Here is a 22,593-nt window from a genome sequence, read left to right as displayed (position 1 = left end):
GGGTTGTTTGAGTTTCTATGTCCATCAGTTCTGCTCTGCTCTTCGTTATTTCTTGTTTTCTGCTAGCTTTTGGATTAGTTTGCTTTTGCCTCTCTAGCTCTTTTAATTGTGATGTTAGGGTGTCGATTTGAGATCTTTGCAACTTTGTGATGTGTGCATTTAGTACTATAAATTTCCCTCTTAACACTGCTTTAGCTGTGTCACAGAGATTCTAGTACATTGTCTCTTTATTCTCATCGGTTTCCAAGAACTTCTTGATTTCTGCCTGAATTCCTTTATTTACCCAGGAGTCACTTGGAAGCAGGTTGTTCAATTTCCATGTAATTGTGTGGTTTTGAATGTGTTTCTTAATCCTGAGGTCTAATTTGATTGCATTGTGGTCTGAGAGACTCTTTGTTATGATTTTAGTTCTTTTGCATTTGCTGAGGAGTATTTTACTTCCAATTATGTGGTTGATTTTAGAACTAGTTCCATGTGGCACTGAGAAGAATGTATATTCTGTTGATTTGGGTTGGAGAATTCTGTAGATGTCTATTAGCTCCACTTGATACAGAGGTGAATTAAAGCCTTGAATATCCTTGCTAATTTTCTGTCTCATTGATCTAATATTGATAGTAGAGTATTAAAGTCTCCCACTATTATTGTGTGGGAGTCTAAGTGTCTTTGTAGGTCTCTGATAACTTGTTTTATGAATCTGGGTGTTCCTGTATTGGGTGTATATATATTTAGAGGAGTTAGCTCTTGTTGAATTATTCCCTTTACCGTTATGTAAGGCCCTTCCTTCTTTGTCTCTTTTTTTTTTTTTTATCTTGTTGGTTTAAAGTCTGTTTTGTCAGAGATTAGGATTGTAACCCCTGCTTTTTTTTGTTTGTTTGTTTGTTTTATTTTGTTTTGTTTTGTTTTCCATTTGCTGGGTAAATTTTCCTCCATCCCTTTATTTTGAACCTATGTGTGTCTTTGCACATGAAATGGATCTCCTGAATATAGCACATCAATGGGTCTTGATTTTTTACCCAATTTGCCAGTCTGTGTCTTTTAATTGGGGCATTTAGCCCATTTACATTTAAGGTTAGCATTCTTACGTGTGAATTTGATCCATCATCATGATGCTATCTGGTTATTTTGCACAACAGTTGATGCAGTTTCTTCATAGTGCCGTTGGTCTTTATATTTTGGTGTGTTTTTGCAGTGGCTGGTACTGGTTTTTCCTTTCCATATTTAGTGCTTCTTTCAGGAGCTTTTGCAAGGCAAGCCTAGTGGTAATAAAATCTCTCAGCATTTGCTTGCCTGGAAACGATTTTATATCTCCTTCGCTTATGAAGCTTAGTTTGGCTGAATGTTAAATTCTGAGTTGAAAATTCTTTTATTTAAGAATGTTGAAATTGGCCCCCAATCTCCTCTGGCTTGCAGAGTTTCTGTTGAGAGGTCTGCTGTTAGTCTGATGGGCTTTGCTTTGTAGGTTACTTTGCCTTTCTCTCTGGCTGCCCTTAATATTTTTTCATTCATTTCAACCTTGGAGAATCTGATGATTATGTGTCTTGGAGTTGATCTTCTCATGAAATATCTTAGTGGTGTTCTCTGTATTTCCTGAATTTGCATGTTGGCCAGTCTTGCTAGGTTGAGGAAGTTCTCCTGGATAAAGGATAGGTAAATTCTATAGGTAATATAATGGATGTAGTACAAGAGGAAATTATCAGTTAAGATGCAATCATAACCACTCACCCCTAGTTGGAATGTAGATTTCACACAAATCCCACTGATGAAAAGAAATATATGTATATTTCAAATGTTTAACCCTTTGTTATCTTTTCTTGCATAAAATTATCTGCAGAGCCATGAAAAACTGTTTGATATTTGTGACTAAGCAGACTGTTTGGGTGATTATGCTCTTGAGTATGAATGGTGAGCTGTTAAATGAAATATTCAGTCATTGCTATGGAAGAAATTTGTTCTTACTAGCAACTTGAAGCTTAAAGAAACATTTATAGGAAAGAAAATTACTCAAGGCTTTAAATAAGGCTACTTTTAGAGTTGGCCTTAGACTACCTAGAGGGCATGATGATTAATCTTTCGCAAATTATAGATTTTATTTGTTTATGTCCAGTGAGGTGACTTCTTGGTAGACGTCTTCATTGCAATTTTCAGCAGCTGTATTGATGACACTTGTTAATTGAAGCTGACATGATTTGCTCTTGCTCTCTTGGAATGTCTTTATTTCTGTCCTAATATGCAAAGGCAGTTCCAGAATTTCTTAATAGGAGGGTCTCAAGTATAACAATCTGGTTGACAGGAAAAGCAATGGAATCTTCACTGCATTTGCATCACAAGCATACTGTTCTTTCCTACATGTGCTTTTTAGGGTGTCTTGGGATGTCGATCCTCTTTAAGTTATGTAGAAAAAAATGAAAATGAAATGCCATAGCCAATATTAGAGATATATTAATTTTAGTCTTTGTTGCTTTTATATTTTTCTAGGACAAAGAGATCTTCAAAAACCAAAAATGAGGTTCGCATTTACATGCCGGTGCTTCGCACTGTTTCTGCTTCTAAATGTAAGTAAAACAAAATTATTCAAAGCCATGCTAATGAAGAATGTTGAATAAGGAGGAATGTTCTGAGTGTGATTGAATTAGTATTTGCAAGGGTAGGCATTGGTCTCCAGAAGCCAAATATTTTGTTAACAAATCTCTCCTCTGAACGGTCTCTAATTTAAATTAGTGTTTATAGTCTACCCAGAAATTTGAGCTTTGTTTACAAAACTTTAGCATTAATTTGAGACATCTCCATATTATCTTAGAAATTAACGTAGATGGTAAATAATATTCTCAGGTAAAATGTTTTCATGTTGAAAAAACTATGTTTTGAATCATAGTTCAAAACTATGATTTGAATGATAGTTTCTGGGCTGTTCAATCCTTTTAAAACATCTGGGCTGTTCAATCCTTTTAAAACATCTGAACTCTTTCAGTCTGGCATTTGATTTCAAATGTATTTTTCATCAAAAACTGACTACAGAATCTTCAAGTCTTTATATACCACTATTATTCTATAATTCTTTCTCCAACCTTTTAAATTATGTTTATGTAATTATATTTTGTTTTATTCCTAAAAGATTTAGCAAGTAATCGGAAATACAATCATCTTAGAAAATACTATCAATGCCTATTATTTGTGTCAACATTGTTAACCCACCATCACATCAGCTTCAATAGCACATGAAAGGGAGATGAGTAAATTTTACATAAATCAATGTGGGGCTGCCTTGCTTCTTATCCTTTCTATCACATCAGAGTAACATTTGCTAATGAATTACAGCTGGCTGCAAAGATCACTCAATATCTCATACTGTCGTACTGACCCATAAAAAGCTTGCATAGGGTTCCAGGATTTCCATTGTTTATTACTGTGTAGTATAGGCCTACAAGTCTGTCTAAACTCTTTGTCTTTATATTATTCAAGAAAAAATATTACTACTATTTCATAAATGTTAATTTAGTTTGTAAGGCAATTTTTATTTTGTAATACTGTACATCAAATAAATGGTTTAGGGGAATGACTATTAATGCAACCCTTTTGCACCTATTTGGACAATGAGTATAACTTATTTTATTGTCAGGTTGTCTTATCATTTTATCCTATTAAATATTTCTTTAGATAAATTACAGTAAAGTTTTCTAAAAGTAATTATTATTTGGAAATGCAGGTTTCTTTATGTCATTGGAAATATAATAAAAACACTAAACAACACTACTGTGGAAACTAATAGAATATTTTAATTTGTCTGTAAATACCCAGGCCTTATGTGGTCTTCTATGGATATAAAAATATTGCTCTATATTATTGATACTGTTATTTTTCATAGCTCAAATGAAATCCTAAGTGATCTAGTATATTTGAATACTTTTGAATAATCATGTTTCATAAATCAAATAATTATATTGAACATGACAGAAGAAAAACTAAAGAACTAAACACTAACAAAATTGTTTGAAGATTATCTAATTGCCTTTTTTATTACAAAGACTTTAGAAAATTTGTAGTGTGTTAAAAAAGTAAAGCAGGTCATTTTTATTCAAAACTTTTAGCTAATGTAGTCTATGATTTAAATATTGAAAAAAATGCACATCTTTGCATGAGCCATGGACAGAAACATTTTATGGCTTGTGGGCACCTCTTGACCAGCAAGCATAACTGAACAGGGCATTTAAATGGGTTTGTGCTCTCTTTGCTGTGACAGAGAGAAATTTGCTTCTCTCTCTGTATTTGGATTATATATTTGATTTGGAGGATTTGTCCATAAAACAAAATTTGATATGTCCATTTTCTTCAAAACATTTATTATGTGCACATGGACACTTCCCAGAGAAAAAAAATTTAATGACAATGTTCCTAACTAATCCAAAATATTACTTTTTAGACAATAGATTGTTGTGAAAATACACTAACTATCAAACTCTATCGATTTGATTTCCATATAGTTTTTAAAGTATCAGTTTGGGTCACCACCTTCAACTAACCTCTTTCCATTAGCCATAACCACCCACTCAATTCCTCTCCCTCCTGTGAGGTATACAGTAAGCTTAGAACAGTGGTTAGTATACAGTGAACTCTCAGAAAAAGATGCTAGTGATGATGCGGATGACCACAATGCCAATGGCAATAATGAAGACATAAAAAATTAGGTTCTTCAGAGCAGGTGTTATTGTTATGTGTTTACTTAGCTGTGTTCACCTATTTGCTTTGAATTTATGATATATGCAGTTTTGTTGTTTATATAATGTAAGTAGAATTACACAGTACACCAGCCAGGCGTCTGATCCTACCCCAGAAAACCAGGACTAACACTTTTTACAATAGTGTGCTTTGTCCTTTCTTATTTTGAAACGTATAAGTAACTGAAAAGCAAAAATAATTATATACATTATCAACATTAAGGATGGTGACATGAAAATCCCATTGGTTACATCAGTTTGTAGATTCTAGGTTTATATTCTTTTTAGAGCAGTTTTGCCTGTGGCAATCAACAGGAAGCCCTCCCTTCAGCACAGCAGCTTGGGTCCACACACTCAGTGGGCTTGAACTATTGCAGAGATGGACGATTTCTCAAGGTTCCATGAGGAACAGCTCTGTAACTGTCTCTCTACTACTAGAAACTGTAACCCAAAAGCAACCTGACTGTCCTACATCACAGTAGGAATTGCATAAGCATATGACCATTTCAAATCAGATAGCTTTCTTGTGGACTCCATGATTAGTGTGGATAAAATCTAGAATGTAAGCTCCATGAGAGCAGGTGGCTTGCCAGTTTTGTTCACTGCTGAATTTGCAGAACCTAGAAGAGTGCCTGACATGTGAGAGGCACTCAAAGTATTTGTTGACTGAAAAAAACAATGATGCTTGGGCTGCTGACTACTGCTGTTGGTGGCAGCTTGGTGGTCGTATCTGTGGCGCCATTTACTTGAACCTTTAGGAGTGACATCACATATACGGCAGCTAAACTGTTACATAGGACAACAAGAGGTTTGTTTGTTTGTTTGTTTGTTTGTTTGTTGAAAAATAATGTAAGATGGTTTATATGCAAAACTTTGAAAACTGATTTTTTTTTCAGAAAAACAATATGCCCTTAATATTTCATTTCTATCTGGATGTGATCATATAATCATATATTTATTTAACCCCCTGAAATAAGTAGTACAGACTTAACACTTATAATAAGTAGGATATTTTAAGACTCTTACATTGCTTGGTAGTTTCATCGAATCATTACTGGTTTTATTTTGTCTCTGTATTGCTGAAAATAATACCACCTTCCCAGCAATTCTTATTTGTATAAAATTATCAGCAAAAGTTTAACATTTAATAAACTTCATGAAATTTGTATATGTGTTATTTTTAAGCAGTAGTAATTCCATGATTGGAATTTTATATGTATATATATTATATATATATAATCATACATATACATATATTTATATGTTTATATCTATCTATGTATCTATCTATGTATCTATCTATCTATCTATCTATCTATCTATCTATCTATCCAGTCAGCCCTCTGTATCCATGGGTTGTACATCCATAGATTGAACCAATCTCAGATAGAAAATATTCAGGAAAAAATTGTATTGAAAACATACAGACTATTTTTCTTTTTATTGTTTCCTAAATAATACAGTATAACAACTATTTACATCACATTTATATTGTACCAGTTATAAATAATCTAGAGATGATTTAAATAATACAGGAGGATGTACATAGGTTATATGCAAATACTACACCATTTTATATGAAGGACCTAAGCATCCTCAGATTTCGGTATCCACAGGAGGTCCTGCAACCAATCCCCTGAGTATACCAAGGGATGACTGTATACATAAACAGAATGTGCCAATGAGTATGTTATTTTAGGAAGAAGACCACTGAGACATTCATCTACTGCTGGGAAAATTCCATCTTCAGCGCTCAAATATGAACCAGACCAGGAACTGATGCGGATTACTACTGCTCATCTGACAACAGAGGTTCTAATTTTTCATTCCTTCAGTGTTGAAACAATCTCTACTGAACCAGCTTCAAACAAATTCACTGGAGTTTGTTTCAATATTGCAAGAATGATAAGATGGAAGCTACCTTCATCAGCATGAATTATAACTACTCATATACAGATTGTCATATTTCCACTGTTACTGATGTTAAAACTGCATTAAAGCAAATAAAAATGTAATTGAAAATACAAGTGTAGGGTTTTCTACTTGATATCCTCGGACATACTATTTGCCTATGGTTTCCATGAATTTCCAACTAAAGCAGGAAAATCTCTTACTTGGTTGTCAGCCATTTAAAAAGAGAATTCAGAATGTTACTTTTGGGAAGAAAGCCAGCTTTAAACAAAATAGTTCTTAGTGTTTAGCATATCTAATACAAGTGACAGATAAGATTTATATATGACATAATATTCCATCTTTGAATTCAATTTGAAGATGGTGAGAAAATGGTCCAGAAATTAATAATATATAAAATGATCATTCTCATATTAACTGAAGATTTCAGAGCCACAAAAGAAGAATCTAAAATACATGTATAAGCTGAACCAATAATTAATATCTCTATTGTGAAGGCATCATGATCCATCCTTGCTTTGATGGTTACCTGATATGTAATTTAATTTTTAAAACATATATATTCATACAAATGTTCAGTAATAGACTAAAAAAAGAAACCTCAACATAGAATCCCTTCAAATTACCTTTTTTTTGAAAATTTTGCAAATCATGTTCCAATTCCATTAGGAATATCTAAGAATTTTATGACTGATGATTCTTTATTGTTCATAACTTCAGGTATCAGAAATGCATTTTATAGTGTTGGTCCATCTTGCCAGACAGTAAGCTCTATGAGAGCATGATCCACACTTATTTTATTCAACACTGTATCCTCAGTATCTGGCACAATGTTGGGCTCATCAAGTTTGATCAATATTTGCTGACTGATCTGAAGGCCAGTGGGGAAAGTGCCATATATCAAAAGGAATTGTGTTCAGCTGCATTGGTAAAGGATTTGCACAGTTTTAATCATTTTTGTGGGTTCATTACTTTCTCTTGTGACATAAATTCAAGAGACATTAAAATTAGAAATAAACAAAATGTTTAAAGAGTAATGTCAACTTTATTCACAATTGGTGTCCATTTGAAGTTATCACAGTAATGTTATAATAATGTTAAGTATTCACCATCTTCTCTTTGCAAGCTATTTCCACTGGGATGGCTTGCTACCATCTCCAAATCTAACCCAAACTAGGACTTACTTACCAAGGGGAAGAAGCCCCCCTAAAAATGTTTTTCTTTCCCAGCATCTCCCCTTTCTTGGGAACTATATTTTCCCCCAAATATCTAGACTAAATATCTGGACTATTTGACTATTACTGTTTCCCATTCCTTGTATTCAAATACGCCTTCATGTTTTTATTATTGAGAAAGTGCTAAGAGTGGTGCTTTCTTGTTCCAGCCAGGCCTTCAACTTCCTGCTGCCCCCACCCCACCCCGCACCTGTAACCTGTGGACATCTGATGCCTGCTGCATGAATTTTACTAAAAATTCTCCTTTCACAACCTTCACTGATCAAAAATCTATAAAACATCTTTATCATATTACATTATGTTATATACCATGTTTTAACAATATTAGCTAAAATGTTTTGAACCTTTCGTGTCCCTCACACTTTGTGTTTATTTTCTTGTTCATCCTCACAACATCATAGATGATAAATATTATTCTTTCTGCTCTTCTTATTTTACATTTCCTAGGTTGAGGAAACAGATCTAGTGAGAGGTTGCTAATCTGCTCAAAGTGACAAAACACGTCTTAACTTTTTTTGTTATCTGAAGATTCAGATAATGCAGAGTCTTGAAAGCAAAGTCCTGACCTTCTTACCCTCAAATATGCTCCCCTTCAGGCAAGATAATTTTCTCACAGTGGTTCATGCATGTCATTTCCAACCTCCTGACTTTTGTGGGAAAGGTCCCTCCATCCCAAAGAGCTTCTCAGCCCACCTTGTGCCTATGCAGAAACTACATACACTCAAGGTTCAATTCAAATTCTACCTTGTATCTGTAGCCATCCTGAATGTTTGTGCTCCCTACTCTCTCCAAACTCTGAATTTTGATTGGATTGTGTGCTGGACAGCTTAGCAGTTAGTGATGTGCTGTCATGTAGGACATACACACCGACATGCATGGAAAACAGTGAGGATTCACCATGAAGAGCCAGGAATATACATGTCAACTTAATAAGGATGAGTTTTGTTTAGAAACTAGCACATATAGAAGAGTACGTAACACCACTTCTGCCATCAATACAACTGGAGAAACTTCATTCTTACAACTGAAGTTTCAACGAGTATGATAGAAATTAAACAGCATTCCTAAATTCAGAAAAAGGAAAGTCAATGCAGGCTGATGTTTTTAGGTTTCTCAAAAAAAAAAAAAAAAGAAAAGAAAAAATCTCTATGTAGAACATGGATATTAAAAATTCGCAGATTCCAACACCACTAAAAACATTGGTCATAGCCACAAAAGAAATTGAAATCTGTATAAACACAAGTTAGAAAGAGCAATGTGACAGAGTGATCTTTTCAAACACCCCCATTACCTTTGAAAAAGAGAGACTTGTGATGGTGATGATTAACTGAAACTGAAAAAAAAACTATTGTCAATCTGTACCAAAATGCAAATGTGCTGAGATAAATATCTAAGAAATACATCGATTTTTCATTAGTGAAAATAAATTGCCCTGTACAAGTCATCTGCTGTTGAAACCAACTTAAGGAGATTATGGTCAATTATGAGGAGCATAAAACATATTTTGTTTGTTCCATGGAATAGATGGGATAAATTTCTAGCAGTGTACACAGCACCAATAAAATTTAGCTGAAAGAATCAAATAAAAAAGCATATTTATTGAACTATGTCTATTTTTAATAACATGATTCATGATTCTTTAGAGTAAGGCAAAGTTGATTTAATATTTTATTTTTTGGGAATTAGATTATTTGTTTTGTTTACTTCTAAACTTTAGAATCATAATACAGTTAAAACAATTCTAGCTGATAAAGAGGTGTATGAGTGTGTGTAGGTGTTATCCATTTTCAATAGTAAATGCAAATATAAAATGTGCAGGTAGAATTTGTAGATGAAATGTAAAAACATTTTTAGTTATATATACGAAAAAAAATTGTACATAGAGACCATGAATAAATATTGCTTAGAGAGCAAAAACAAATGTTTTCAAATTTTTTCGTTGTCTCATTTGTGCTCACCCATTCCTCCTATCTATAAGTAACTGATTTTTCTTTTTAATACAGCACCCAATCCCAATTCTTCCTGCCTTTTCAAATCAAACCTATCCAACAATAGAGCCCGAGCCATTTCTTTACATCGTAGGACGAAAGAAGATGATGGATGCACAGTACAAATGCTATGACCGGATGCAGCAGTTACCACCATACCAAGGAGAAGGTAAAGAGAAGGATATATATGAACGTATGTTTGAAACACCATTAAAGACATTTTCTTTTGTGGTTAAATATGTGTTGAATAATTTTAATTTAATATGCCAGCAGTTTTCACACTATGGTATGTTTGTGTATTTCACGCAGTGCATATGCCTAATTTCTTTGCCCAAGTTCATCTGACTGCAGTTTGACTAACATCTGCCCTCATGATAAAATGACTGCAATAATTCAGTATTCACACCTGGTGAGCAGGAACAATACCGGACCGAGTCGGGAAGGGGATGTAGAAAATGACAGGAAAGGGAATTGGAAAATAATGGGCAGAGAATTTGACTGAGGTGGATGCTATCAAACCCTATCTTGCTTGGATTAATTAGGTAGTATCTTCCCTTTAACTGTCAACTGGTTGGCAACCCATACTATTCTTCCATACTTTCTGGCCCCACTTTCCAGGAGAATTACAAAATGATACCTCTTAGCCAGACATTGCTTATCTACCAGCTTCTCCAGAATGGCTGTATGTGACTGCCCAGATATTTTCCAGTCTAAACATATTCTATTAGCTGTAGAGGACCCATAGAAAGCAAAAGGGGAGATGTGATGGGCAAGCTCATTGCAACATCCCTTTAAATTTTCCTATTTGTCCCCTGAGGCATTTGGAAAGATTTAATAAGATCTTTTACAATCTCATATATATTTGAGACAGGATCTCCCTCTCTCACCGAGAACGATCCTCCCACTTTAGCCTCCTGAGCAGTTGGGACTACAGGTGCATACCACCATGCCTGGCAAATTTTTGTATTTTTTTGTAGAGCATGTATTTTTTTTGTAGAGCATGTTGTCCATGCTGGTCTCCAACTCCTGGGCTCAAGAAAGCCTCCCAAAGTGCTAGGATTACAGGTGTGAGACACTGTGTCTGGTCTACTACCAGGTACATTTTAAGACAAGCCAACTTGGTAGGAAAAAAATGGTTAAATATACTCTGTTACTGCACATTCTTTGCTTTCAAATAGTTCAAGTTTTAGTTTGTAGTTCTTATTTTTAGCATTTTCCTTTAAACAAAAACATCAAGTCAACTGAAAGGCAGATACATGTTATTCTTCTGTCTGCAGTAATTTCAGTGTTTATCAAGAACTGAACAGGCATTAGATATAACTCTGACCGAAGGAGAAACAATTTCGTTGAAGCCAATGAGACAATAAAAACACAGTACTGATATTTTCGGGGGTTTTCTGAGAACTCTTTTCATTTTTTAAATAATTTTTGAGAGCTTTCTTGAAAGTCTGAATCTGATTCTTTTGAATACATACCTTTATAGAGGTAAATCTTCATGGTTTTGGGTAGGTTTTTGTTTGTTTGTTTTGTTTTGTTTTGTTTTGTTTTGTTTTGTTGAGAGAGAGAGGGTCTTGCAGTCTTTGGGGCATTTGCTTTTTTGATAAGCTCAACTTTGGAACCTTTTACAAAGTAGAAATAGAGCCCTGCTTGTCATCCAATGAGATAATTTGGTCACAGATATGCTAAGGCTATTTGAAACTGTATTTCCAAAATCAATGACTTTGGCTCGTTTGAAAAGTAGGTGGTTATGACTGGTGTAGTGAGCCCAGCTACATGTAATGCTGTCTTGAGACCAATCTTCTCATTTAGTTAAATCCACAAGGCTTCAATATTAATTTCCTTCTAAATGGCCAGGTCCATATTGCAATCGCACCTGGGATGGATGGCTGTGCTGGGATGACACACCGGCTGGAGTACTGTCCTATCAGTTCTGCCCAGATTATTTTCCAGATTTTGATCCATCAGGTAGAGTGCTTATTTTCATTTTATGCTCTTGCTATGAATTAGAGTTTTCATGGTTTTGAGAAGAAAATCCGATACAAAATGTACCTACCTAATCATACTCCACATTTCAGCAGCTTCTGAAGCGTTTCCTTAATTGAAATACTGCTGAGTTGTACAAATATTACAAGCTGTCCTTTTTTTAAGGCATATTGCTGGTCAGTTATATGTGTTGGTATTAAATTCTGGTTTATAAACATAGCTTTTCTAAAACTCTGTGAATAGTTTTATTTAAATGTGAGTTTTAAACATTTTTCAATTGTCTCACTGAAAAGGGGGTAGAAATCTTAATTATGAAGGAGACCCAGATGCTGAAACTAAATGGATTAGCTGTGGGCACAACATATAGGTTGTTAATGGGTGAAATTTGTTCCTGAGAGTAAAGTGAGCCTGAGCCTACAGGGGTTAAGTGGCTTTAGAATCCCAATTAAAGAAGAAAAATGAATCTACCCCTGAAACAATGTTTGAAAAATGCTTTTTGTGCTTCCTTCAAGAGTAAAAGATCTAATTTGTCCCTGAAAACAAAATTTCACCTCAGTAAGGCAGAGATAATGGAAGTGGGATTGCAGAGGCCCTCTTTTAAAACCAGTGCAGGCTAGCCACTTCTGGGAATTCCCATTGTGATGGAAAAGTTGGGATGTGAAGAAAGAAAGGGCTTTGTGCTGTGCGCTACATCGGCTACATTCCTGGAATCTCTAACTAAATGCTATTTGATGATAATCCTTCAGGACCTTATTGACTCTTCCCAATGAATGATGCTTCATTAATCTTTATTTGACAACTACATTAGAAGTAACTTGATTGGCACAAAGAGCTGTTGTGCAGTTGAGGATACTAGGCCAGTTCCAAAGTAACAATGCGGCACTTGCCAAAGTGGATATAAATATTGACTACAAGGCAAGATTTTGATCAACAAATCAGAGATTTCCAGGCATCGATCCATCTTTTCAGCCTGGTTCTTATACAGAAACCTCTCAGCTGCAGGACAAATTCACTTTAAAATGTGTCTGAAATATATACATATATTCCAAACTTAAATTATAAATACACACACACACACACACACACACACACACAAAACACATTAATGAAATGCCAGAAGTTTCACTTTGGAAAAAGTCCTTGGTAAAAGACAGATAGTGAAAGAACCGTATTGAAATTCAAAAGAGGCTGACATTCTGAAGGAATATGCGGGAATGTAAAAAGCAAAATTTAACAAGAAAGCATTTACAGCCCCACACTTGAAGCCAAACAAACAACTTTAATGGCACAGAGCCAAGATGGTCCAAATATGGTTTGGGACAGTGATTCTCAACCCAGATGCCCTTTCACAAAATGAAAAAAAAATAGTGAGCTTTTAAAAAATGCAGATGCCTGACCCTGTCCAGATCAATAGAATTTGAATCTCTAGGGACAGGACCTCAGAATCTTCAAGTAGTTCCCCCATGTGAATCTGGAGTAAGAGAAGCACATCGTACTTTTCACAGGTCAGTCCACACATAGAGTATTTTAGAGAGAAATATCTATCATCAAAGCACATGTGGAGAGTCTCCAGGCTGTGAGCGGACAAGCTGTGGGGAGTGAGTAATGGAGGATGTTTGGTTTGTAAAGGGAAGACCCAGAGTAAACATAATCCTTTCTTCAAATATTAAAAGACTCATCAGGTGAAGGAGAACAAATTCTTGATAGTTGTAACAGTTAAAACCAAGAAATGACTCGATCCAGACTTAAGTTAAAACAAAACAAAAAATACCGTTTCCTATAGCCGCGTTCATGAATGGAATGACCTTTAAGAGTAGCGTCTCTCTGCATACAATATATTTTCCCATATCCGGCTACATAACTTCATTGAAACCAAATTATATTCATTTTATTTAAAAAAAAACTACTTTCGGCAATCTGATAAATATATGTGGCCACTTTTAAAAATCGCAAGTAAACTTGGAAGGGTTGGTCATTGACAAATAACGTTAGCAAAATAATTGACAAATTTTCAACATCAATTTTTTGTGCTGATCAGTGCTAATCCTTTTTCACACGTTGTTAATGTTCAATAGAGATGTTTTAAATAGGGTTTGTCTGGTGGCTATCTCAGTAAATTTACAGTTTTAAGTTTTCTTATTTAACTTTGTAACGGATTTACATGAAGCAGTAATGATTCTAATAGGTTGCTTGAAAACATCTTTTGCTTGAAAAAATATTTTTTCATACATTTTAAATAAAAATTAAACATACAAATAACTCTATAACCTGCAGTTTAAATCTTGCATTTAGTAAAATAATACCTGTTTCAGTCATACAATAAAAAATGATGAATTACACCTAAAAACTGCCAAGGAAAAAGGATTTTTGTACTAGCTCTAAGCAGATTGAGTAACCAAACCTACTAGTAGAAAATTGTTTTAAATATTATCAGATCTCAGTGATTTTTCAGCCAAATAAGGTTCCCTTTTTTTCAGTATATTTTTTCCTTAGCCTTTAAAACAATAGCAATGTTCTTCAAATATTACCATATGATTCTGACTTCCACATCCTGTGCTAAAAAAGAAAATAACCATCTATAAAAGCATTATCTATAGGTACAGCAATGCTTTGCCTTTGTTAACATAGGAAAACGCTTCAAAAATATTTTCCCTGAGAAATTATCAAAGATTAAAATTTTGTGAAGATTCCAAATACATTTGCAAAATCTCCCTGCATATTATACCAATCTAGGCTTGCTATTTGATCTCGCAGACAATAAACACATCACATAGGTGCTTTGAAGAACTAGAGAATATCTGAATGATTGAGATTAAATTTGGCAAGTACATTCATTTTAATATTTGCTTGTTCATTATTTCTATGTTATTTAATTCAACCTGATTTTTTCTTTCAGTTGCTTGGCCAATTCAGAGGTTAGAATTTAAATATTATCTTGTAGCCAACAACATTATCTAAAATTCTTTAGGTCACTGGAATGGAATATAGATAACCTTGATCATTTATGAGATTTCACCTTCTAGAGTCCCAGTACGAAATTAAAATATTGTTGACCGGTATTATAATACAATCCAGCTAAATTCTAATTTTAGTTAAGTGCCACTTTAGTTGTTTGCTAGCAATATACTAGTTTCACAGTGTGTTTATCCTGCTGATAATAATGTCTTGATAAATATTATCTCACCATTCTGACCACTCTTTACTCCCAATATATATTGTGATTTCCCAGCCTCATGCACTTAACCCAGAATCTCAGATATATACTCAGTTAATAATTTAAGCAACATACAGAACAAAGAAGTTTTCTTATTTATTTCTAAGATAGAGCACTTGATGTAGGGTCTGGTAATGGTAAGTTATCAAATATTATTTTTAAAAATTATGAAAATTGCTATCATGGCCTAATATTTTAGTATGAATTTCAGCAAAGATATTATGAGTCATCCCCATGAGAACTTATTATTTCTATCAAATTTGGAACTTTACTTTGTACTGATACATATACACTGGCTAAAAAATTAAAATTCAAAAAGCACCAAGGCTTTATCATATTGTAACCAGCACTGAACATATCACACAAAAATAATTGAAAAAATAATAAGCCTGATGGGAACCAGCAGACACCACAAAGCAAGCACTTGGAAGGTTCTTTCTCAGGGCCCAAACAAAATCTTCTTGTCCTTTTCCTCCAAAATATTTTAGTGTAAGCAGAACTCTTAACCTCAGTGAGCAACCCCAGAATCATTGACCTGCTGGTTGGAGGGACAGTAAGATGCCAGGCTTTCCTCCTCTTTGCTAAGCATCAATTAAAAAAAAAAAGTGGGGGGCCAAACCAGTGTTATCTTTTATTTCTATGCCAAATCCAGTTTCCAGGTGCCATTTACATCGTCTCATTTTCTCACCTACATCTGCATCTTAACAATAAGGGCTTGCCTGTTTTGTTTCCTCTGATCAGTTGGCACATTGCCACAGAAATAAGTGGCTTAATTAGTGCTTAATAGCTCTGCAATAGATTTGGAATGAAGTAGACTTGGATTTGATGCCTGACCTTACTAGATGCTAGTTATGGAAGGGAAATTTACTTATATATAAAATGGGAAGAACAATATTCACTTCAAAGACTCATTATTAACGTTAAAGAAGATAATTCTACAAAGTGCTGAGCGGTGCCTGGCCCCCACATAGCGAAGGTGGAGATCTTTAATATGTCAGTCCAGCTGAGTTAGGAATTTCATTAACAAGCATCTATGAGATACTTTAAAAAGTAAACAGTAAAGGCTAAAGCCTGGATCCCTATATATTTTCTGTGGGATGAAGAGAGATGATTCAAATGAAATCTCTTGAGAGGCAGAAAAATGACCTCTTGATATATCCCTTAGTTTTGGACTTCTTTGTTCTATTGGATTTAACCATATGGGACTGGGAAGATTTGACCATTTGATCCAAAAATTACTGTTTCATACAGTTAATCTAATGAAAAAACATTGCAAGTAAATAAAGAAAGGTATGTTCTTGTTCTTCTCCAATAGTTTCCATCTACAATCAAAAGTTTAATGTCTGTTAAAAAATTACGAGGGAGAGTATAGGTAGCACTTTGCAGTCTGACCCATATCCATGTCTTTGGGTCTAAATCCTGGTTCAGTCTCAGTGGCTTTTCAAGCCCATGACTCCTCTCACTGTCTGCTTTGAATTTGTAAAATGAAGATGACAATGCCTACTTCACATGGCTTTGCTAAAGTTAAAATGAGACAATGCATATTAATACACTTTGTATAATACATGATTTGTGATAGTCTCTATTGACATATTCACATTCAAGTTCTATAAAGTGATTAATATGTTGGAATGGCTTTTAAGCTTTAATTTATTATTTTTCCTTCTTGGGATTTTGAGATATTTGTGTAATAATTGTTATGTTTCATTAACAGAAAAGGTTACAAAATACTGTGATGAAAACGGCGTTTGGTTTAAACATCCTGAAAACAATCGAACCTGGTCCAACTATACTATGTGCAATGCTTTCACTCCTGAGAAACTGAAGGTAGGTTCTTTTTCACATTTCAGTATTGAGTGAGAATGTCATTATTTGTACAAGGAAATGGACATATAACTGTAAAATATCTGCTACCGAGAAACCAACAGATTTTGTGGAAAGAAATCATATGATAACTGGTAAGTTCTAGGAATCTCTAGAGCAGCATTAGAGAAAATGACATTTCACTTCTTGGTTGGCACTCAGAGTCAAGAGTCAATTGAAGTTCCATGAGCATACAGAATCAGTCCATTTATGGCAGGGGGATAAGTGTCCATAGAGCAGATGAATGGATTCCCAATGATGCCAAAATTAGGCAACATTTCCAGGGACTCTCTAACATCTCACTTTTCCTGGAAGAGTTTCAAAACTACAGATTTTTCCACAAGTCACAAGACAGCATGCTTCCCCTGTGTTGGCCATGACCTTAGTTTTACAATAAGGCACAGAAAGAACTCCTAAAGTGGGGCATCTCATCAGTCCGCTAATACAGGTATGGCTGCTTAGATTATTTTCGGTGGAAGTTCATTCTTATTTGTTAGTACTTGCATTTTACTGTCTGTTAAATATTTTGAATATTATCTCTGCTTAGAAATATTCATCTAAGCAAATGGTGGGGGAACAGATGCTCTTTCTTCCTCAGATGCATCAAAAATCTGAAAAGTTCACTAAGTCTACAACCAGCCTCCTCACCACACAGAACTGGGAGTTACAGTTGGTCAATGTTTAGCTGTGCAGGGCGTCTCTAAGCAACCCTGCTGACTCTAACATAAACCTATCATTTCCATCAAAGATAGGCCTGTATACTAAATAATTATTCAGTTGAAAGCTAAAAGCACACTAGTGCCTTTGTTTGTTGTTGAGATGCTTTCAGGGTGTAGAAAAGTTTTCTTTTATTAAAAACAAAACAAATAACAACAAAAACAAACAAGATGAACATATAGCTTAGAGACCAATTGAATAGGAGGGACACCTCATCACAAGCACAGGCTAAGGCACCACGGTCAGTTGTCCCTTTACAAATGGTTTAGTCACCCTGAGAATCAGATGCATGTCTACACCCTAATGGAGAGCTGCTAATAAAGTCTGATTAATAAGCTATGTCATGGAGTAGTGAATTTTCTGAATGAGTGCTGATTATGATGTTACAGAAAAAAATTATGCTGACGTTAACTGGATTGTTGTAAGTGTGCAAGTCCAAATCATTCTTAGTGTTGTCTTTGGACTTCTCACGTACACTGGCCACATCTGAGAAGGAAATAATTTAAAGAAGAAATGCTCCTCTCTAGGCACCTAGTATAATGATTAAAATGCTTTCCACAAATCTTCCACAATGTAAATATCGTCACATTAAAATTTGAAGGAACCAACCTGGAATTCATTTAAAAAAAAAAAAAACTCACCCTTGAGAATGACACAAGGATGGCAACTAAATTATGAGTTGTTGACTTAATCTTACGTATTTAGACAACTCTATTTCAGAAGAACAAATGTTTTTAAAAGGAGTATTCTGAAAGCAACTGAAAAGAATATGAATTAAGTTATATAAGTTTTTCTTAGAAATAAAGTATGCAAAGATTTCTTAAAAGACTGACAGAAGAGGGGGTGCAGATATATCCAAATTAATTAAGGGGCAAGAGTGTTCTACGTAGTAAACTATTTAGAAGGAAAAACTTTTAGAAAATGCCTCTCCTGATATTGTCTACAAGTGAAGTTAGAAAAATAGCTAGAAAATGAATTCCTGGGAGAAAAGATAGGAGGTGAATGTTTGTGTGTGTGTGTGTGTGTGTGTGTGTGTGTGTGTGTGTGTGTGTTTAAGATTCCTAAATCCCTCCCAAGAAAGCTCTCTGAAGATTTTATCAGCTCCAATTATAAACCTACTATTCTAACTTTATTAACATTTCCTGTAAGAGTAAAATATGCTATTAAGAGAGTGGTATCAACAATGAAAATGCCCCAAAAATATGGAATGCCTGGTCAAATGATGCAACAGGCACAACTTAGGAGAAGCTAATTAGTCCATTTTGAAATTCTAAGGTCTAGAAAAGGAATGCTCATTTCAGGACAGCAATAATGCACATAACCAAGAAAGGGCTCTGAACAGTTTGGGTGCATTTTAGCTGAATTAGTGCTTCAATCCCAGACTCTTCCTGAGGAAACTGATAAAAATCAAAACGAACAAGGCTATATAAATCCCACATTTATTCCAGGAAATCAAAGAACTTCATAGAGGTTATTCGTTCTATCTACACTACATTTGCATTCATACCAAGACCCAACAAACTGTGGAAGGAACTTAAGACCAAAAGTCAAGAGATTAAGATACAACTACAAAATAATATACAAATTATGCTCCACCAAGAAAAACAAGTGAAAACAAAATCCCTAGTTACAATAGATTCAAGTCTACTTCAATTACAGTTGATGAAACCGGCTAAATAGTACAAAATGCAAAAACTAGTGTCAAAATAGAGTGAATGAGAGAGAGAGAGACCAGAAACATAGAAACAGACAAAGAGAAACAGAGAGACAGAGAAGACAGAGAGAGAGATGGGTGAGTAGATCAATTGCTGTTTTCTCTGTGATAAAGTTATATTATAAGGAAAGGACAGATTGTGATGACTAGGAAAAAAAAGATGCTATGACATGCAGTTCATGAGAGGGACATTCTTCCAAGTCAACATAACATTATGGGAGAATAAATAAAATTAACCATGATTATGAAAAAAAGAATTATCAAATGGCTGCCAAGGGGAAAGTTTGCAGCTTCAACCAACTAAATACTAATGATATCATTTTAAACAAAGGCATAGCAACCCGCCACCATACTCTCCTCACCCTCTGTATATGCTGAGAGTCAGGACAGCTTGGAAAGTTGATTGCTATTTTGCCAGGTCTGTGGTATAGAAGTACGTATCCACTGTCTAAAAGATTCCAGAAGTTTAAAACTACCGGGATTGCTTACTGGGCTTAGGGATGATAATTTTTAATGAATATAAAGCTACTTCTGAAATATATTTTTGAATGAGGAACTTCATCTCAAAGAACTTTATTCTTTGAAAATGACAATTTATTTTCATACCATGAGTAAAGATAAAAAATAATTTCATTGTCTGAAATATTTGTTATAATTGTAGCAGTTTTTTAAAAGGAGGAAAACATTTGTTGATTTACATATATTTAGAAAAAGGAATGATTTTCTCTCTGATGAATCATTCATTCATTTTGTGTTTGTTTGTTTTTACTTTTTGTTGTTCCAGAATGCGTATGTTCTGTACTATTTGGCTATCGTGGGTCATTCTTTGTCAATTTTCACCTTAGTGATTTCCCTGGGGATTTTCGTGTTTTTCAAGTAAGTACGCTTACAGCATCTGCTCTTTATTTCCTCCTTTAAGTTATTGAAATAAATGGTGAATTCTGCAAGAGTGGAGGTGTGGAAGGGTCTTCAGCAAATTACAAGCGACATGCAATGTTAGGAGTCATGAAGTAGCAAGAAAAATGAAATGAATTTAAATATGCTTTTAATCCTATCTTTGGGGAGAAGGGGATAAATTTATATCATTTTCAAAAGCACTATGCCTTGAGGCTTCCTAAAGTAAGACAGTCCTGTGAGCCCATAAGTACACTGTTGTAACATGGTAAAGGTTCCATTTACCATGGGTAAGTTACCATTAAGGGTAGAGGAGAGGATTCTCCACCTTCTTTACTCCCACTCTAATTTTCGGCGACCATAGCCACAAATCCACATATAACCTGCCTAATTATTTCTTGCTAGCATATGTAAGACTAAGGAATAAACAAGCACATCAGAGCATGTTTCTACAAAACCTAATTTAATATGCTTGTCTTTAGGTTTTATGGTGCACAATTATGCTAGAAAGCAAAATATGAGAAAACACACAAGGAAAACTTGAATACTTTAAATTTTCTTATCAACTTACATGAATATAAAATAGGATCTTTACAGGTAATGGTACATTTAAGTTAGAAACTGTTATGTATGCTTTCATCACAACAAACTTTAGTGAAAATAAAGCACTCATAACATTGTCCTAGGCTGGCTTTCTGAAGTATATTCTCAAATGTAGATTCAGAGTAAGCCACATATGTATTTTTCTCTAGACACACCACGGTTCAGTAAATATGTTAGAAACTGAAGTAAATTAGATAAAAATGAAATAATATATGTAAGGTGTCTGGATTCATGTCTGACACATAAGTGAAATAGGTGTTTGATATCATTATTATTATTATTGGTAGTAACAATAGTCATGGTGGTATCATAGAAATCATAAAGAAAAGCCCTTTTGCAGACTCAGATGACAAACAATCATCCACACTTAAAAAATGTGGTATGTGTAAAAAAAATATGAAAAAAAAATGTGGTATGTGATTAAATGTACAGTGATTCACATATAGAATGAGGGGGGAGAAGAATATATATGTATTTATCACCCCTGAACTACATACTTAAAATGGCAAAGATGGTAAATTATACATCTATACTTTACCACAAAAAATAAATTTAAAACATAGAACAATAGAATCTTGATTTGATTTTTGTTAAAACATTGTCAGGATAGTACTAAGGAAAATTAAACCAAGGGGAGAATAATCACCTGTAAATACATCCTTAGTACAATTACTATTTTTTCCTTCATCATTTTTCAATCTTTGTCTGTATCTTAGTAAAGATTCTTATATTGACTAAGCAATAGAAGTGAATAGCAATTTTTAACTGGATAGCAAATGATAACATAAGCAAACAGACAATGAGCTCCTTCTATACATGGTTTAACAGGAGAAAGACTGATAAACAAAGCAAAAGGACATGAATTATTAATTACTCAAATTAGAATAGAAGAATATTTTTGATGATCAGAATACAGTATTCACACAACATGATTAATCTTGGAATGTCTTCATTTTTCAATTGCACTTCATTATGGCAAATAAACATATCATGGTTCTGAAACAAATTTTATTTTAAAATATGCCACTAAAGCATATTTTTTAAGTTTTTTAAATATAATCATAAAAAAATTGAAAGAAAAATTTCCCAAATTTGTAATCATGCAACTAATTGTAGTTAGGACTTTAAAGGTAATAATGTCAAAGGCATTATAGATCTTAATTCCTTTTTTCTCCAGTAACTTAAATAAGTGAGGAGATGTGAAAGCCAAATCAGCAAAGAAATTCAGAATTTTTTTTCAATGATCATTTCTATATTAAGCTACTGAAGATGGGTGTGTTAAAGTGCAGCACATGGGCAAAGTAGAATATTTCTCAACTCCAGTTAGTCTCAAAGCAAAATGATGCTGATCAAACCCTTGCGAGAGTGTGAGGACAGATTGTCTAGAAAGCACCCAACTTTGCCCTACTGTCTCTCAGTTCTAAGAACCAACTAAACAGCAACTTAAATCTGAGGAAGAAAAACAAGTCTTATTGATGTATCATCTGAGCCTAATAATGAGAAGAAATGAACTGAAATAGCTAGTTCTTCAGAGCAGACACAACAAGAAACAAATGACATACCAAAAGCACATATGTTGAGATGCCAAATATTCAAACCAAAAAAAGCTATATAAAATTTTTATACTTGTTTTCAACCATATCTTAAACCTTACCCAAACTAAAAATATAAAGGACTTCTGTTTTCTTAAAATTTAAGTTCGATCCTGACCCTTTAATATTTTTTATATTTGAATTTCAGAAACATTAAAAGTGACTGT

The 22,593-nt window shown here is 34.1% G+C and overlaps 1 protein-coding gene across 1 annotated transcript in view; it reads left to right on the top strand.

The window, feature by feature from the left end:
• Positions 1 to 1,550: 1,550 nt before the first annotated feature.
• CALCR (calcitonin receptor) overlaps positions 1,551 to 22,593 on the top strand; it is a 65,312-nt gene continuing 44,269 nt past the window's right edge. The window contains exons 1-5 of the mRNA XM_021936034.2: positions 1,551 to 2,552; positions 9,862 to 10,015; positions 11,701 to 11,811; positions 16,758 to 16,870; positions 20,122 to 20,213. Of these exons, the coding sequence (XP_021791726.1) occupies positions 2,502 to 2,552; positions 9,862 to 10,015; positions 11,701 to 11,811; positions 16,758 to 16,870; positions 20,122 to 20,213 (521 nt within the window). The 5' untranslated portion in view covers positions 1,551 to 2,501. The remainder of the gene's footprint in view (positions 2,553 to 9,861; positions 10,016 to 11,700; positions 11,812 to 16,757; positions 16,871 to 20,121; positions 20,214 to 22,593) is intronic.

Source organism: Papio anubis, chromosome 4 (genome assembly GCF_008728515.1).
Source record: "Papio anubis isolate 15944 chromosome 4, Panubis1.0, whole genome shotgun sequence".
Lineage (NCBI taxonomy): Eukaryota > Metazoa > Chordata > Mammalia > Primates > Cercopithecidae > Papio > Papio anubis.
The sequence above is the reverse complement of the archived record's forward strand: the minus strand, read 5'-3'. Positions and strand labels throughout refer to the sequence as shown.